This window comes from Salvelinus fontinalis, chromosome 20 (genome assembly GCF_029448725.1).
Source record: "Salvelinus fontinalis isolate EN_2023a chromosome 20, ASM2944872v1, whole genome shotgun sequence".
NCBI lineage: Eukaryota > Metazoa > Chordata > Actinopteri > Salmoniformes > Salmonidae > Salvelinus > Salvelinus fontinalis.
Genome location: NC_074684.1, coordinates 27,935,755 through 27,955,277, shown reverse-complemented (window position 1 = coordinate 27,955,277; position 19,523 = coordinate 27,935,755). Strand labels below are relative to the sequence as shown.

The following is a 19,523-nucleotide window of genomic DNA, read 5'->3' as shown; positions in this document are numbered from 1 at the left end:
TACACCCAGTCACTACAAAGATACAGGCGTTCATCCTAACCCGCTTGCCGGAGAGGAAGGAAACTGCTCAGGGATCTTACCATGAGGCCAATGGTGACTTCAAAACAGTTACCATTTAATGGCTGTGATAGGAGAGAACTGAGGATGATCAACAACATTGTAGTTACTCCACAATACTAACCTAATTTACAGCACGGAAATGAAGCCTGTAAAGAATACAAATATTCCAAAACACGCATCCTGTTTGCAATAATGCACAAAAGTAAAACGGCAAAATATAAATTAACTTTATATCCTGAATACAAAGCATTACGTTTGGGGGAAATCCAACAACACATCACTAAGTACCACTTCATATTTTCAAGCATGGTGGTGGAAGCAACACGTTTTTTGGGGGATAAAAAGAAACAAAAGAGCTAAGCACAGGTAACATCCTAGAGAAAAACTGGGTCCAGTCTGCTTTCCAACAGACACTGGGAGACAAATTCACTTTTCAGCCGGACAATAACCTAAAACAAGGCCAAATACACACTGGAGTTGCTTACCAAGACGACATTGAATATTTTTGAGTTGCCTAGTTACAATTTTGACTTAAATTTACTTGAAAATCTATGGCAAGACCTGAAAATGGCTGTCTAGCAATGATCAACAACCAATTTGACAGAGCTTGAAGGAATTTTTAAATGAATAAATGGGAAAATGTTGTACTACCCAGGTGTGCAAAGCTCTTCAAAACGTACCCAGAAAGACTCACATCTGTAATCACTGCCAAAGGGGATTCTAACATGTATTAACTTAAGGGGTTGAATACGTATCTAATCAATTTTTCCCCCCATAATTTATTTACAAATGTTAGAACTTTCCTTCCACTGACAGTATTTTGTGTAGATCGTTGACAAAAAAACGACAATGAAATATATTTCAACCCACTTTGTAACACCAAAATGTGGAAAAAGCCAAGGGGTGTGAATACTTTCTGAAGGTACTGTATGCATGTATGTGTACACACACACACACACACACACACACACATGCTCTTTCCATGAAAGACTGACCAGGTGAATTCAGGTGAAAGCTATGATCCCTTATTGATTTCACTTGCTTTTTGCAATGTAAACACACAAGTTTCCCATGCCAATAAATCCCTTAAATTGTCACCTGTTAAATCCACTTCAAATCAGTGTAGATTAAAGGGAGGAGACAGGTTAAAGAGGATTTTTAAGCCTTGAGACAATTGAGGCATGGATTGTGTGTGTGTCAGGGGGTGAATGGGCAAGAAAAAAAATGTTGAAGTGCTTTGAACGGGGTATGGTATTAGGTGCAAGGCACATCGGTTTTAGTGTGTCAAGAACTGCAACTCTGCTGGGTTTTTCACACTTAACAGTTTCCTCTGTGTATCAAGAACGGTCCCCCACCAATGTTCCCTATAAGCTGCATGCAGCTCCCTCAAGACTGCTGCGCAGAATAAATATCAGCCAGCACAGAGATGCACGAGACTGAACTTAACTAAGAGAGAGAACTCGAAAGTTGAGTTAACACCATTAACATTTCCCTTTACTCTGGGAATTGTGATCGAATCAATGCAACATATCAAAACAAAACGAACTACGGAAGACTAACTGTTGTTGTAGGCAGAATGCATCCGAGTAGTATTCTATTGCATTGACATGCACGACTCAGCCTGTACTATACACAGACCAGTGCGGCATAACCAATCAGAGCTGCAGTAGGCTTATTTGCAAATAGACCATTGCCATAAATGGATATGTGCCATCCACTTTGAACTGGACTGTGTTTACAGCATGAGCGGTCGTGAGTAGATGAGCTTGTTTTGAGATCAGAGCAAGAGCTGCATGTAGCCACGTGTGCACATTTGGTCAAATCCTTTGCTAGTTAGTGAGTTATTAGCCCAGTTATAGATAATTTCTAAATCAGCAATAGGGGAGTGATTGCTTCCTGCTAGAGCACAAAACATGTACATTTCTAGACATCTTTGTGGGAAAAAAAGTCAGGTTAAGAGCTTTTTTTTTGTCTTAAAGTGGCAGTGTTGTATTTTGAGACAGGCTTGAATAAGCTAAGTAGTCAATAGGCAGAGGGTAGCATCATTTGTCTGAATCTTTTTAATATGGTATCGGAATAATAATAATACCATTTCATTTTGTAAATTGGTTTCTTGTATCAGACAGCACATTTTCAGTCACCTTTTCCTAGATTGAACACCACACATTGGCTGCTACTGTAGGCTGAATGTTAAAATGTTATGGAATGCATTGTGTCCATTGTTTTTGATGGTAGGCCTACAATATGATCAAATAGCCACAGTACTACCTACTTGACCACGGTCTGAAAATAACTTAAAGCGGGTACAGCAACATCCATGTTGAACACTTAAGACACCTTGTAGAGTTCATGCCTGGACAAATTGAGGCTGTTCTGAGGGAAAAAGGGGCGCAACTCAATATTAGGAAGGTGTTCCTAATGTTTTGTACATGCAGTGTAATTAATACACACACCAAAATATAGATGCAACATGAAACAATCAACAATTTTACTGAATTACAGTTCATATAAAGGAAACCAGTCAGTTGAAATAAATTCATTAGACCCTCATCTGTGGATTTACACCCACTGGGGAGCCATGCTCAGCCAATCAGAATTAGTTTTTCATTCTTGGGAGCCAGGCCCACCCACAGGGGCGCCAGGACCAACCGCTCACCCACACGACACCATACACGTGGTCTGCAGTTGTGAGGCCTGTTGGATGTAATTCTCTAAAAACCACGTTGGAGGCGACTTATGGTATACCAATTGCGCGCTACTTCAAAACTTGAGACATCTGTGGCATTGTGTTGTGTGACAAAACAACACATTTTGGAGTGGCCTTTTATTGTCCCCAGCACAAGGTGCACCTGTGTAATGATCATGCTGTTTAATATGCCACACCTGCCAGGTGGATGGATTATCTTGGCAAAGGAGAAATATTCACTAACAGGGATGTAAACAAATTTGTACACAACATTTGAGACAAATAAGATTTTTGTGCGTATGGAACATTTCTGGGATCTTTTATTTCAGATCATGAAACATGGGACCAACACTTTACATGTTGTGTTTTATATTTTTGTTCAGTGTTGTTAGTAATCATGCTAACACTAGTTAGCAAATTCCTTCAAACTGCACATAAAAGATGGTATCCTTGAGTTCATCTGACTCTAGGGAAGTAGATACGGGGTTTCATTGCCAAAATTCTGTAGTATCCTGAAAGTCCTCCAATCCTGCATCACATGCTACTCTGTGTAGACAGCTGTGGGACCTACCTGACTGTATAGCTGCCATTCAACTGGGCTTGAATGCAACACGTCATATAATAACTTTGACAACATGCAGGATACATGTACAGTACTGGAATGGTGGAACAATGTAACTATCTGATGCAGGCTAGATTACTCACAGCAAAACCAGACAGAATTAAAGGCTGCTAGTCTAGTAATAATGTGTGAGTCCAAAATGGCACCCTATTCCCTTTATAGTGCACTACTTTTGACCATAGCACTATGGGCCCAGGTTAAAAGTAGTGCACTATAAAGGGAATAAGGTGCCATTTGGGATGCATTCAATGAATTCATTCAACATTTTACATTTCCCATTTGTTCTTACATCAAAACCACTCTGTTCTTCTCATTAACGATACAAGAACAAAATAAAATAAACCTCAAACCTGAGATCTATTTATAAAAAAAAAGTGAAACAATAATTCAAGACATTAAAAAGCCTTTCTTGTAATAATCCCCACTGAATGAGAGAGAGCCAGAGAGAAAGAAAGCGGGTGAGAGAATGGGCCGGGCATGCAGTAATGTGTATGTGTTGGTAAATGAGAGATTCTCTGGTGCCTGATCCTCTGCCAGCCAAGACGCCACGTGTTTCAACTCCAAAAGTAAACAATGAAGAGTTTCAGCCAGAGCAGTCTCGCTCTCTCGCCCTCTCTCCTTCTCTGAGCATGTGAACTCACGTGACCCTACCATACTCACACACAGAGACAGACAGAAAGTGAGAAAAAAAACTACTGCCCCACTGGTCTGTGGGAAACTAGGTCAGACTAAGGTCATGGTTGTTTATATATATCAGACAGCCACTCCATACTCCTCCCCTATTCAGCTTCTCTAGGGGGAATCCCTTCCCCCGCAGTTTGATAGCTTTCTCTCCCACAGTCTAATGCAAACTCTGTATCTCTCCCTCACGCTCCCTCTTCCCTGCTCCCTCTGACATCAGCCATCTCGCCTGGGGGGGGGGCCCTACCACTGGCCGTCTGACAGCTCTCCCCTCCCCATTTTTACTCTCCCTCCCTCCCGCTCTCTCTCTGTGTGACAATCCCCTGTCAGACAGAAATAGAACAGCGTGCAGGGAAGGAGCAGCCAGCCCAGGGAGAATGGAGACGGATAGAAGAGCTGGATGACTGAGGACTGTATGGGTCTCCCTGTGGATATATGATCCTGGTCATGCCTGTTTATAATGGCTATGGGTGGGTGTACATTTGTCAACCCCAGCAGGTAGCTTATACCTCTAGTCTACAAACAAGTGACCCCAACCCTGCATAGCGTGCAGCTCAGCTAGGAAAGTCTCCAGTGTTTTACTCACCCGGTGAGGGCGGCTGGATCTTAGCCTGTTTCTTGGTTTCCCCCGGGATCTCCAGCGGCGGCTCCTCTCCCCGCTCCACCCTGCACTCATAGGCAAACAGGTACTGGATGTACTGCTTCTTCAGAGAGCTGGCAGAGCTGCTGGACGTGCCCACGTTGAGATGGGTGGACAGCTCCCTCCACTTCTTGCTCTTGTTCACCTGCAGGGGGAGGGGGGCATATGGCCGACAGGAGACTCCTGAGCAACCAGGGCTGGGTATGAAACCGTATATGATGGGGTAGAACTGGGACGGGATATCCAGCAAGGGCCATAGTGTAGTTAATTTAATAGCCCACTGGGATTGGGTCAGGGAGCAGACCAGGGTCTAGATTTTGCCTTTATCAATTTTGAATGTCATTTTGACATCCAGGGTAGGCCTGGATGTCAAATGAGGGAAACAGCCAGCTGTCCAGGTAGTTGTCTGTTCATCTGTCGAGCCTACTGATGTACCTTTTCTTTCATCTTTTCTACTAAATAGCCATGTGCGAGAGACATAAGGTGATGTCTGATGACAATAAGCCAATATTAGGACATTAGGCTAAAACAACAATTTACAGCCTAACTGTACGTCCTGTGACCAACCAGCCAGCAGTGGTCAGGCAGCTTCCTCCAGGTCCCCTTTCATGTTTCTATTGACAGGGAAGTGTTATGGCAGATAGGGAGGCAGATAGGGAGGCAAAGGCGTGACCAGGGCTGTAGACCAAGTGGCAGAGACAGTATATATGTTGCAGACACAGGAGTAACACAGGTCTCACAGACTCACCATGGCCAGGCCCCCTCTCTCTCTCGAACACACAGGTCACAGACTCACCATGGCCAGGCCCCCCCTCTCAAACTCACCTTGGCCAGGCCCTCTCTCTCTCGAACACACAGGTCACAGACTCACCATGGCCAGGCCCCCCCCTCTCAAACTCACCATGGCCAGGCCCCCTCTCTCTCGAACACACAGGTCACAGACTCACCATGGCCAGGCCCCCTCTCTCGAACACACAGGTCTCAGACTCACCATAGCCAGGCCTCCTATTTCTCGAACACACAGGTAGAGGCGGCACAGATCCAGGGGCTTCCTGCCCACAGCTGGCAGCATGGGTACAGGCGTGCCCCTCTCCTCCATGAAGGCCAGGTAACGGTCCACCCACACCCGCCTCTCGGGCTCTACGCCCATCTCGTACAGGATGCGAATCTTCTCATTGGTCATGGTGGCCGGGCTGGTCTTCTAAAGGTGCGGGAATAGAGTAGAGGGGGAAGGGTCAGTCAGGGCTACTACTGTTGTCATTGCTTGGAGCACGGTCATGTAGACAGAAACATGTTCAACATCCAACTGTAGATTATTATATGACGTGTTGCATTCAAGCCCAGTTGAATGGCAGCTATACAGTCAGGTAGGTCCCACAGCTGTCTACACAGAGTAGCATGTGATGCAGGATTGGAGGACTTTCAGGATACTACAGAATTTTGGCAATGAAACCCCGTATCTACTTCCCTAGAGTCAGATGAACTCAAGGATACCATCTTTTATGTGCAGTTTGAAGGAATTTGCTAACTAGTGTTAGCACGATTACTAACAACACTGAACAAAAATATAAAACACAACATGTAAAGTGTTGGTCCCAGGTTTCATGAGCTGAAACAAAAGATCCCAGAGATGTTCCATTCGCACAAAATGCTTCCCTCTCATTTTGTGTACACATTTGTTTACAGCCCTGCTAGTGAATATTTCTCCTTTGCCAAGATAATCCTTTCACCTGACAGGTGTGGCATATCAAGAAGCTGATTAAACAGCATGATCATTACACAGGTGCACCTTGCGCTGGGGACAATAAAAGGCAACTCTAAAATGTGCAGTTTTGCCACAACACAATGCCACAGATGTCTCAAGCTGAGAGAGTGTGCAATTGGCATGCTGACTGCAGGAATGTCCACCAGAGCTGTTGCCAGAGAATTTAATGGTAATTTCTCTACCATAAGCTGCCTCCTACGTCGTTTTAGAGAATTTAGCGTACATCCAACTGCAGACCACGTGTATGGCGTCGAATGGGCGAGCGGTTTGCTGATGTCAACGTTGTGAACAGAGTGATCCATGTTGGCGGTGGGGTTATGGTATGGGCAGACCACGGACAACGAATATTAATTGCATTTTATCGATGGCAATTTAAATACACAAATACCATGGAGGCCCATTTTTTGTAAGGTATCTGTGACCAACAGATGTATTCCCAAACATGTGAAATCCATAGATAAGGGTCTAATTAATTAATTTCAATTGACTGATTTCCTCATATGAACTGAAATGCAGTAAAAATTTTGAAATTGTTGCATGTTGCGTTTATATTTTTGTTCAGTATAGTGTTAGCGCAATGATGAAGTCTACGTAACTAGATACCATAAACGTCAAGTCATTGCGCTAGTTAGCATTGGCTCGCGAAACTACCTCTAACTTCCTTCATACTGGATGTAACAGTTTAACTTTAGTCCGTCCCCTTGCCCCGACGCGAACCAAGGACCCTCTGCACACATCAACAACAGTCACCCACGAAGCATCGTTACCCATCGCTCCACAAAAGCCGCGGCCCTTGCAGAGCAAGGGGAACCACTACTTCAAGGTCTCAGAGCAAGTGACGTCACCGATTGAAAGGCTATTAGCGCGCACCACCGCTAACTAGCTAGCCATTTCACATCCGTTACATGGACACAGAGACATAACATGGTATCCATAAGTTCATCTGACTCAGGGGAAGTAGATAAAGGGCTTCATTGCCAAAATCCTGAAGTACTCCTTTAACATACTCAGTCATCAATAACAACCAATACAAACAGAGAAGCCATTGTCGTGCAGCAGGACTGCCAGGTTACCGGCACCATATGAGAGAGAGACAGGAGAAAAGAGTGTAAGAATGGAAAATTATTGGTCCAATTGTATACATGTCTTAATGAGAACGTCTCGGTCACAAACATCACCAAAATCACATTTCAGACATCAAAAACAAAGACACTAGAATATAAAAACGACAAGCTGTAAAAAACTAAACAGAAAAGGAAATATATAACCAATCTAACAATAAAAAAGCAACAGAAGTGAAAGCGAGTGCTTGCTGCAATTATAGGACTGGTGGGTGTGCTGTCCTCCACCCCATGACAAGAGTACAGACTAGCAGGGGGACGGGGGACAGGGGACAGGGGGCTGGGACATACACTTATAGGACTGGTGGGTGTGCTGTCCTCCACCCCATGACAAGAGGACAGACTAGCAGGGGGACGGGGGACAGGGGGTGGGGGGCTGGGACATACACTTATAGGGCTGGTGGGTGTGCTGTCCTCCACCCCATGACAAGAGGACAGACTAGCAGGGGGTGGGGGGCTGGGACATACACTTATAGGACTGGTGGGTGTGCTGTCCTCCACCCCATGACAAGAGGACAGACTAGCAGGGGGACGGGGGACAGGGGACAGGGGGCTGGGACATACACTTATAGGGCTGGTGGGTGTGCTGTCCTCCACCCCATGACAAGAGGACAGACTAGCAGGGGGACGGGGGACAGGGGACAGGGGGCTGGGACATACACTTATAGGACTGGTGGGTGTGCTGTCCTCCACCCCATGACAAGAGGACAGACTAGCAGGGGGACGGGGGACAGGGGGTGGGGGGCTGGGACATACACTTATAGGGCTGGTGGGTGTGCTGTCCTCCACCCCATGACAAGAGGACAGACTAGCAGGGGGACGGGGGACAGGGGACAGGGGGCTGGGACATACACTTATAGGGCTGGTGGGTGTGCTGTCCTCCACCCCATGACAAGAGGACAGACTAGCAGGGGGACAGGGGGTGGGGGGCTGGGACATACACTTATAGGACTGGTGGGTGTGCTGTCCTCCACCCCATGACAAGAGGACAGACTAGCAGGGGGGCGGGGGACAGGGACATACACTTATAGGGCTGGTGGGTGTGCTGTCCTCCACCCCATGACAAGAGGACAGACTAGCAGGGGGACGGGGGACAGGGACATACACTTATAGGGCTGGTGGGTGTGCTGTCCTCCACCCCATGACAAGAGGACAGACTAGCAGGGGGACGGGGGACAGGGACATACACTTATAGGGCTGGTGGGTGTGCTGTCCTCCACCCCATGACAAGAGGACAGACTAGCAGGGGGACGGGGGACAGGGACATACACTTATAGGGCTGGTGGGTGTGCTGTCCTCCACCCCATGACAAGAGGACAGACTAGCAGGGGGGCGGGGGACAGGGACATACACTTATAGGGCTGGTGGGTGTGCTGTCCTCCACCCCATGACAAGAGGACAGACTAGCAGGGGGACGGGGGACAGGGGACAGGGGGCTGGGACATACACTTATAGGACTGGTGGGTGTGCTGTCCTCCACCCCATGACAAGAGGACAGACTAGCAGGGGGACGGGGGACAGGGGGTGGGGGGCTGGGACATACACTTATAGGGCTGGTGGGTGTGCTGTCCTCCACCCCATGACAAGAGGACAGACTAGCAGGGGGACAGGGGGTGGGGGGCTGGGACATACACTTATAGGGCTGGTGGGTGTGCTGTCCTCCACCCCATGACAAGAGGACAGACTAGCAGGGGGACGGGGGACAGGGACATACACTTATAGGGCTGGTGGGTGTGCTGTCCTCCACCCCATGACAAGAGGACAGACTAGCAGGGGGACGGGGGACAGGGACATACACTTATAGGGCTGGTGGGTGTGCTGTCCTCCACCCCATGACAAGAGGACAGACTAGCAGGGGGACGGGGGACAGGGACATACACTTATAGGGCTGGTGGGTGTGCTGTCTTCCACCCCATGACAAGAGGACAGACTAGCAGGGGGACGGGGGACAGGGACATACACTGAGAGGAGCTGTAGCTGCCCTGTGACGAGGAATAGATGGGCGTACACGCGTCAACACACAACTTGGCCACGTGATGAGAGATGGCAGGAGTTTGAGAGATTTCAGTCTGACTATCCTTTTCTCTCGCTTTCTCCAAAACATAGTCACACACCCATGCAGAAAGTATACAAACAGCAAAACCTGTCCTCAAAGACATCCTGGGAGACTAAGATCTCTGCTGTCTGCAGCCAATGGCCCACTCTCAGTCACACACTTGGTACGGCTCTGTTCAGAGCTCCCCTGGAGGCTTTCAGGCAGATTTGACTGGCTTCAAAATATTCAACACGTGATTGGAAAAGCACACAGTGGAAACTACACGGTGAGAGGAGCCATACAGACAGATTGAGCAACGGCATTCTAGGGCAGTCTGCCAAACAGGTGCATGGGAGGAGCTTCAGCAGCAAAGGCCACAGCCATTATTACTAGTCCTCAAGTTGTCACGAGTGGAAACATGAATCCACACTAGCTACTGCTGTTGCCATGACAGCAGAAACGCACAAAGCAGTCAAATGTATGAGGAGTGATCATTAAGTAGACAGAGAGCAGATATAATAGTGGTTCCTCTCAGATCAGTTGGGCTGACAGTCTTCAGTTTGTGATCAAGAGGATGTTCTCACAAGCCGGTAATGAGGTGAAGACAAATGAATGCAGAGGGAGAAAAGTTGTTCACATTTACACAACTCTCAGTCTGGAACCAACCACACAGAGGCGTGCAGAACCAAACCAAGCGAGGGGGAACTTGAAACACGAGGGAGGGAGGGAGGGAAAGAAAACAAGAGGAAAATAGAAAAAACCCAAACCGAAGCTCTGACAAGAGAAATAGGAGTTCATGAGAGAGCAGTGAACAGTAACAAGTTCTTTGCAGTCGAAGGGAGACGGTTATTTTAGTGTGCCTCTCTGTGTCTATCACACATCCAAATCAGTCAAGAGACAGGCAGGCAGACGGAGACATGAGGTAATAATGATGAACTACTTGCTGAAAAGAGAGTAGGTCTTTTTACTATAAAATAGCATTGCTATAAAGAAGCATTTATTTTGGAACCATCTCCCAATAGTAACAGAAGGTAAATAGAGAGATAGAGGAAGCGATGCCTTCCTTTAGAAAATCCTCACAATGACGCCAAACAAAGGATGTTTTTTCTCAATTCTCTGCATTCCCTTTTTGTCTGCTGCCTCGTTAGATGCTGTGTTTGCTGAGCTTTGCCACATTCAGGTTCCTCTTCCATATACACGTGTTATTAGGACATGCTTTGAGAGGTACTGACGAGGAGCCTGTTAGAGCTGTAACTCCTACCTTGGGTTTAGGTGGGGGCTCGGTGGCAGGACCAGGAGTATTGCTCTCCCTGTACTGCTCTGGAGGTCTCTGTTTGGGGTCAGTGGGACACACCATCCCCTCTCCTCCCATATGCACGGGCCCTGTGGAGGAAGGGTGGGAAAAGTTCAGCCTCTTGTTCACTGTTATACTGGGGCTTGTGACTGTCTGGTATACATGGACAGTGTGTGGAGTAGGTAGATACCTGAGGGTGCGTTGTAGAGAGGTTGGGGCCCCTGTGGGGTCATCCTCCCGGAGGTGTTGGCCCCTGACTGCTGGCTGTAGGGGCCACCAGGGCTGGAGGCCATCCCTCTGGGGCTCATGCCTGGATGGTGAGGCATGGGGGTCATTCCCTGCCTGAAAACCAAAGAACAAGAGATTGGGTTAGTCATTTACCATCACCGTAATACACAATGTTATTACCAAAGGCTTTATATTCATACAGTACATTTAACTATCAGTGGAGGCTGGTGAGGGGAGGACAGGCTCATAGAAATGGCTGGAATGGAATTGAACCTCAAACACAGGGAAACCATATTTATTCCAGTCCAGCCATTACTACGAGCCTGTCCTCCGGTTTAAAGCGCCACCAGCCACAATACAGTACATTGAAGTTGACCTGCCGGACAGATGGAGGTGTAGATAGATTTTAGTTGTGAGACAATATGAATAATGCATGTTGGTCATCAAAAGCAGTGCATCAGCAGCTTTCCTCAACTCCAAAACACACAACACTTATAACAGAAGGACAGAAGAAATGTTAAAGACCTTTTAAATCCTGTGGGAAATAATACCCACATCAAAAGGCTGGGGAGCCAAGTGAAAAGTAACACCATTTATTTCATGCTCTTTTCCAACCCCCAGCCAGACTGCCTGGGCGCCGAACGGCACACTGAGGGTGCGTCCTAATAATGTCCCCTTCCTTCCAAAGTATGCACTTGTTCACTTCCCTTCACTTATTTGGTGGTGGAGAAAGAAATCAAGCCCTAACATTTAGGATGCTCTATTTAACCTGGTAATGGACCCAGTGAGGAGAAAGACGAGGAGAAGACTCAGTGGTTTGGTGATTTGGCAACTAGGCTATTTGCCCCACAGGTAGCCAGCCAGCCACACTTGATTCCTCCCTCTTAATTTCCCCTCTAAGGGAAATGGAATGAGGACATGTCCCCCACCTCTAATGGAGTTACATTCCCAACCAGTTAACCATTATGTGTTTCCCAAACGGCACCCTATTCCCTATATTTTGCACTACTTTTGACCAGGGCCCATAGGGCATTGGTAAGAAGTAGTGCAGTATGTAGGGAATAGGTGAGCATAGTGGGACGCAACCATTGTCTTCTCCCACCACCAAACTAAAGTCTGTTCCCCCTGGATTGATGACACTATGTATTGGTCATTGAGGCTTTCAAACCACCGATCGGCCATATTGCCAGTCGCCAGTAAGAGCAGTCTTCCATAGGAATTCATGGAATTTCAATTAAACCTTAAGGACAAAATTACATGTATTTAATTATTTGTTTGTTGTAGTGGGGACAGTGACATCAGTAATGTCTAAAAATTATACTTTAAAGTAAAATATTTGTATGCATTTTTGTTTATATCACATACCATTTAAAAGTATGCATTAGGGTGTCTAATATAATAATTGTATGTAGACGTTAATAAATGCATTTCTATAGGTTCTAAAATATTTGTTACAATGGAGGAGAGCCAAGATGGAGGCACAGTGGCTTCAACACTGTGCCCCTCAGTCATCTAGTGCCTTTGGAAATTATTCAGACCCCTTGACCTCTTCTTCCACATTTTGTTACAGCCTTATTCTAAAATGGATTAAATAAAACAATTTCCTCAACAATCTACACAATATACCCCCTAATGACAAAGCGAAGAGGGGTTTAAAAAAAAAAGTTTTGCAAATGTATAAAAACAGAAATACCTTATTTACATAAGTATTCAGACCTTTTGCTATGAGACTCGAAATTGAGCTCAGCTGCATCTTGTTTCCATTCCATCATCCTTGAGATTTTTCAACAACTTGATTGGAGTCCACCTGTGGTAAATTCAATTGACTGGACATGATTTGGAAAGGCACACACCTGTCTGTGTAAGGTCCCACAGTTGACAGTGAATGTCCGAGCAAAAACCAAGCCATGAGGTTGACGGAATTGTCTGTAGATTTCCAAGACAGGATTGTGTCGAGGCACAGATCTGGGGAATGGAACCAAAACATTTCTGCAACACTGAAGGTCCCCAAGAACACAGTGGCCTCCATCATTCTTAAATGTAAGAAGTTTGGAACCACCAAGACTTCTCCTAGAGGTGGCTGCTCGGCCAAACTGAGCAATCGGGGGAGAAGGGTCTTGGTCAGGGAGGTGATCAAGAACCCAATGGTCACACTGACAGAGCTTTAGAGTTCCTCTGTGGAGATGGAACAACCTTCCAGAAGGACAACCATCTCCACAGCACTCAACCAATTAGGTGTTTACGGTAGAGTGGCCAGACGAAAGCGCCTCCTCAGTAAAAGGCACATGAAGTTTGCCAAAAGGCACCTAAAGACTCTCAGATCATGAGAAACAAGATTCTCTGGTCTGATGAAACCAAGATTGAACTGTTTGGTCAATGCCAAGCGTCACGTCTGGAGGAAACCTGGCACCATCCCTACGATGAAGCATGTGGTGGCAGCATCATGCTGTGGGGATTTTTTTCAGCGGCAGGGACTGGGAGACTAGTCAGGATCGAGGCAAAGATCACCGGAGCAAAGTACAGAGATTAAAACCTGCTCCAGAGCACTCAGGACCTCAGACTGGTGCAAAGGTTCACCTTCCAACAGGACAACGACCCTAAGCACACATCCTGAAGCCACTCCTGCGTTGTCTTGGCTAAGTCTCTGCATGTCCTTGAGTGGCCCAGCCAGAGCCCGGACTTGAACATCTCTGGAGAAACCAGAAAATAGATGTGCAGCAACGCTCCCCATCCAACCTGACAGAGCTTGAGAGTATCTGCAGAGAAGAATGGGAGAAACTCCTTAAACACAGGTGTGTCAAGCTTGTAGCGTCAAACCCAAGAAGACTCGAGGCTGTAATCGCTGCCAAAGGTTCAATTGTGATTTTTGGCCACTGGCCAACACACAAATACCCCATGATGTCAAAGTGGAATTATGTTAAGAGTTATTTACTAATTAATTAAAAATGAAAAGCTGAAATGTCTTCAGTCACTAAGTATTCAACCTCTTTGCTATGACAAGCCTAAATACGTTCAGGAGTAAAATCGTACTTAACAAGTCACATAAGTTGCATGGACTCACTGTGTAAAACAGTGTTTAACATGATTTTTGAATGACTACCTCATCTCTGTACCCCACACAAGTATCTGTAAGGTCCCTCAGTCAAGCAGTGAATTTCAAACACAGATTAAACCACAAAGACTAGGGAGGTTTTCCAATGCCTCAAAAAGGGCACCTATTGGTAGATGGGTAAAAAAAAAAAGCAGACATTGAATATCTTTTTGAGCATGGTGAAGTTAATAATTACACTTTAGATGGTGTATCAATACACCATGTAACTACAAAAGATACAGGCGTCCTTCCTAACCCGCTTGCCGGAGAGGAAGGAAACCGCACAGTGATTTTACCATGAGGCCAACGGTGATTTTAAAGCAGTTAGTTTAATGATTGTGATGGGAGAAAACTGAGGATGGAGGAACATGTTAGTTACTCCACAATAGTAACCTAATTGACAGAGTGAAAAAAAGGAAGCCTGTACAGAATGCGCATTTTTTTCAGGACAAAACAGAAACGGAATGGCGCTAAGCACAGGCAAAATCCCAGAGGAAACCCTGGTTCAGTCTGCTTTCCACCAGACACTGGGAGATTACTTCACCTTTCAGCAGGACAATAACCTAAAACACAGGCAAAATCCCAGAGGAAACCCTGGTTCAGTCTGCTTTCCACCAGACACTGGGAGATAACTTAACCTTTCAGCAGGACAATAACCTAAAACACAGGCAAAATCCTAGAGGAAAACCTGGTTCAGTCTGCTTTCCACCAGACACTGGGAGATGAAGCACAGGCAAAATCCCAGAGGAAAACCTGGTTCAGTCTGCTTTCCACCAGACACTGGGAGATGAAGCACAGGCAAAATCCCAGAGGAAACCCTGGTTCAGTCTGCTTTCCAACAGACACTGGGAGATGAATTCACCTTTCAGCAGGACAATAACCTAAAACACAGGCAAAATCCTAGAGGAAAACCTGGTTCAGTCTGCTTTCCACCAGACACTGGGAGATTACTTCACCTTTCAGCAGGACAATAACCTAAAACACAAAGCCAAATCTACACTGGAGTTGATTACCAAGAAGACAGTGAATGTTCCTGAGTGGCCTAGTTACAGTTTTGACATACACCAACATTCAAAAGTTTGCGGTCACTTAGAAATGTCCTTGTTTTTCATGAAAACATACATGAAATGAGTTGCAAAATGAATAGGAAATAGTCAAGACGCTGACAAGGTTATACATTTTTAATTGAAATAATAATTGTGTCCTTCAAACTTTGCTTTCATCAAAGAATCCTCCATTTGCAGCAATTACAGCCTTGCAGACCTTTGGCATTCTAGTTGTCAATTTGTTGAGGTAATCTGAAGAGATTTCACCCCATGCTTCCTGAAACACCTCCCATAAGTTGGATTGGCTTGATGGGCATTTCTTACATACCATACGGTCAAGCTGCTCCCACAACAGCTCATTAGGGTTGAGATCCGGTGACTGTGCTGGCCACTCTGTTATAGACAGAATACCAGCTGACTGCTTCTTCCCTAAATAATTATTGCATAGTTTGGAGCTGTGCTTTGGGTCATTGTCCTGTTGGAGGAAATTGGCTTCAATTAAGAACCGTCCACAGGGTATGGCATGGCGTTGAAAAATGGAGTGATAGCCTTCCTTCTTCAATATCCCTTTTACCCTGTACAAATCTCCCTCTTTACCACCACCAAAGCACCCCCAGACATTGCCTCCACCATGCTTGACAGATGGCGTCAAGCACTCCTCCAGCATCTTTTCATTTTTCCTGCATCTCACAAATGTTCTTCTTTGTGATCCGAACACCTCAAACTTAGATTTGTCTGTCCATAACACCTATTTTCCAATATTCCTCTGTCCAGTGTGTGTTCTTTTGCCCTTCTTAATCTTTTATTTTTATTGGCCAGTCTGAGATATGGCTTTTTCTTTGCAACTCTGCCTAGAAGGCCAGCATCCCGGAATCACATCTTCACTGTTGATGTTGAGACTGGTGTTTTGTGGGTACTATTTAATGAAGCTGCCAGTTGAGGACTTGTGAAGGGTCTTTTCTCAAACTAGACACGAAGGCACTTGTCCTCTTGCTCAGTTGTGCACCGGGGCCTCCCACTCTTTCAATTCTGGTTAGAACCAGTTTGCACTGTTCTGTGAAGGGAGTAGTACAGAGCATTGTACGAGATCTTCAGTTTCTTTGCAATTTCTTGCATGGAATAGCCTTCATTTCTCAGAACAAGAATAGCCTGACGAGTTTCAGAAGAAAGTTTTGTTTCTGGACATTTTGAGCCTGTAATTGAACCCACAAATGCTGATGCTCCAGATACTCAACTAGTCTAAAGAAGGCCAGTTTTCAGCTGTGCTAACATAATTGCAAAATCAATTAGCCTTTTAAAATGACAAACTTGGATTAGCTAACACAATGTGCCATTGGAACACAGTTGCTGATAGTGGGCCTCTGTAGATATTCCATGATTTTCTTTGACATTTTAAAATAATCTGCCGTTTCCAGCTACAATAGTCATTTACAACATTAACAATGTCTACACTGTATTTCTGATCAATTTGATGTTATTTAAATGGACAAAAAATGCGCTTTTCTTTAAAAATAAGGAGGGAGAATGATGAGGAGAGAGGCGAGGGCACGCCCCAGGACAACTCAGGCCGGGGTAGGCAGGGGAGCGTGCGTAGGGAGGCCTGACGTGAGGGAGGAGAGAGAAACCCTTTGGTTTCCAAACTCACACAGACACATGAGGACAAACTAACTGCGTTTACCACACCTCATAACCTTAGAGTGTGGATGATGACTGAATGAGGATATGTGGGGTGTGGAGTAGTGAATGTGAAGAACTTATACACAAGAATGACCCGTGGTGTTAAATCCCAAAATGGCACCCATTCCCTACACTCTAGCGCACTCCTTTTGACCAGAGCCCTATGGAATTCCCAATGGGCCTTGGTCAAAAAGTAGTGCACTATATCGGGGTAGGGTACCATTTAGGATGGGTACTGTATCGCTTCTGTGGCCCCTGTCCTGACTCACCTGCCCTGTGCAGAAGGGTTGGGACCAGCGTTGGGCCCCTGCATGGCGTTGGTTCCAGGGAACAGACCTGCCTCCTTGTTAACACTGGGCAGGGGCGGTCTCATGCCCTGGCCCTGTCCGGCAGGCTGCGGCATGCTGGGAGAGGTGGGGGCCATGGTGTTGGTATTGGCACCGAGGTAGGGTCGCCCACTGGCCCCCGGACCCAGGCCTCGCCCGGCAGGCATGGAGCCACAGGGCTGCCCAGGTCCCTGGCCGTGCATGGGGCTACTGGCGTTCATGCCCAGGCTGTTGCTCATGCCAGGGCCGGGGCCGCTGTAGTTGGCGGTGGGGGTCCCACCGTTGTTAGGGGGCCTGGGGTAGTTACCTGGAGAGACAGAGAATAGAGTAAGTCATCAACATTAAGACTGAGGATCATCAGGTTGGCCATGTTATGTTCATCAGAACTTAAGAACACTGGAATTGGCTTGATTCACAGATACTTCATTCACCTATCCATGGTATTTCTTTCAAAAGGACAGGCCCTGCTCAAAAGAAGTGCACTACATAGGGAATATGGTTCTATTTGGGACACACAGCGTGTGTGATTTGAACAGAGCATTGCCTCATGTTCCTCTGTTTCAGATTCTGTACTCCAGCCAGACCAATCTTTCATAGGGTATTTCACAAGAGAGAAAAAAAGCGCACACACACACACACTTTTGATGTCATGTGAGACTTCCAAAAATACATTAACTCGGCCGTGGCGTTTCAGGGAGAGCTGCTATTTTGGCTCTTCCTGGAGTTATTCTGGTTCCATCCCTATAACGAGCTTTGCTCACAGGCAAAGGAGAGGAGAAGGGGATGAGGTTCTGGGACTCTGCCAATTATATGGAAATTCACTGGTAGCATCAGCTTCTCTGTAGTCATGTTAATCCTAGAATTTCCCTGGGGGAACACAGGGCTGTGACATGGATCAGACAAGGTCATCCTCCCCGAGTGGCCACAGTCATTTTGCTTCCCAAACAGCACCCTATTCCCTATTTGGTGCACTATTTTGACCAGGGCCCAATAGACACACATTTTGGATGCAGAACCAGTCCTGTCTGTTCACACTGATCAACTGTACTGCGCTGTGCTGGTGCTTATAGTTAGTAGTGAAAGGGGCTTCTATTTTAGTCTTTCTGTAGAAGTGAGACGTTTGCATTGAGTTATGTGAATTAGTGGTGTAATGTGGTGTGCTGTCAACTAGTTGGTTGACTGGATGAAAGCGTGCAGCATTTATCAATCTACTCTGTGAAAACCGACCCATGGATGCCGTGCGCGCTCATCTGGAACGGGGCTCACACAAATTAGGTCATTACGGTAATCCATCTCGTGTGTTGTAGCATGCCTTGATGAATGCGTGACCAATGTGTGTGTGTTTTCATAGCTCGGGTCTCTGCCCCCACCCGCTCTCCCTGCTCCAGATCCCTGATTAATAGTCCCTGCTGTGTGCCTGGTGTCTGGCTCTGGACACTACAAAGACTTGGGTTCAAATACTAGTTGGGTGGAGTTTGGAGTTTTGGGAAACTTCTATTGGTTCCATTGCGACACGCATCGGAGGGAAATGATTTCAAATAGTACTTAAAACCAGGTGTGCTGGACAATCAGCCACATAAAAAGAGATGGAACAAGTCTCCTCCTCTACCCCAGACAGGTGTGTGAGAGAGAAAGAGAGATGCAAAGTAGGCTACAGTATATGCAAAGCATGGAACACCCGGGAGGTTGATTGGAGATTTACTAAACTGTAGAAAAAACCCTGCTCTCTCCAACCCTGTAGAAATGTATGTTGGGCCATAGAATATAGTCATAGAATTGCCACCATTCCACTAGCCTCCTGCTACAGGGGAGAGAGAGTTCTGATGTGGAAAGGCCAGTGTGAATTAACAGGTTGTATGGGCACCAGCATCATCATCATCATCCACGAGCATGGAGGATGTGTTACCTTGGAGGAATATTATCATCATCATCCACTAGCATGGAGGATGTGTTACCTTGGAGGAATATTATCATCATCATCCACTAGCATGGAGGATGTGTTACCTTGGAGGAATATTATCATCATCATCAGCCACTAGCATGGAGGATGTGTTACCTTGGAGGAATATTATCATCATCATCCACTAGCATGGAGGATGTGTTACCTTGGAGGAATATTATCATCGGCATGGAGGATGTGTTACCTTGGAGGAATATTAGGAGTAGGGTGAAGTTGCCATAGAAAAGGTCTCCCAGGTATGGGGGTGAAGCTACCAAAAACTGGAACTCATGAGGGGCTGCAGTGGCTCGT

General features: G+C 46.2%; 1 protein-coding gene across 5 annotated transcripts in view; it reads right to left on the bottom strand.

Moving 5' to 3' along the window:
• The window catches only part of LOC129817627 (AT-rich interactive domain-containing protein 1B-like), a 100,343-nt gene that overhangs the window by 10,521 nt on the left and 70,299 nt on the right, over positions 1–19,523 (bottom strand). For all 5 annotated transcript variants that reach the window (XM_055873057.1, XM_055873058.1, XM_055873059.1 and 2 more), the window contains 5 exons: positions 17,216–17,579; positions 11,095–11,246; positions 10,872–10,993; positions 5,681–5,890; positions 4,636–4,834 (listed from right to left, as the gene is read on the bottom strand). In XM_055873057.1, the coding sequence (XP_055729032.1) occupies positions 4,636–4,834; positions 5,681–5,890; positions 10,872–10,993; positions 11,095–11,246; positions 17,216–17,579 (1,047 nt within the window). The remainder of the gene's footprint in view (positions 1–4,635; positions 4,835–5,680; positions 5,891–10,871; positions 10,994–11,094; positions 11,247–17,215; positions 17,580–19,523) is intronic.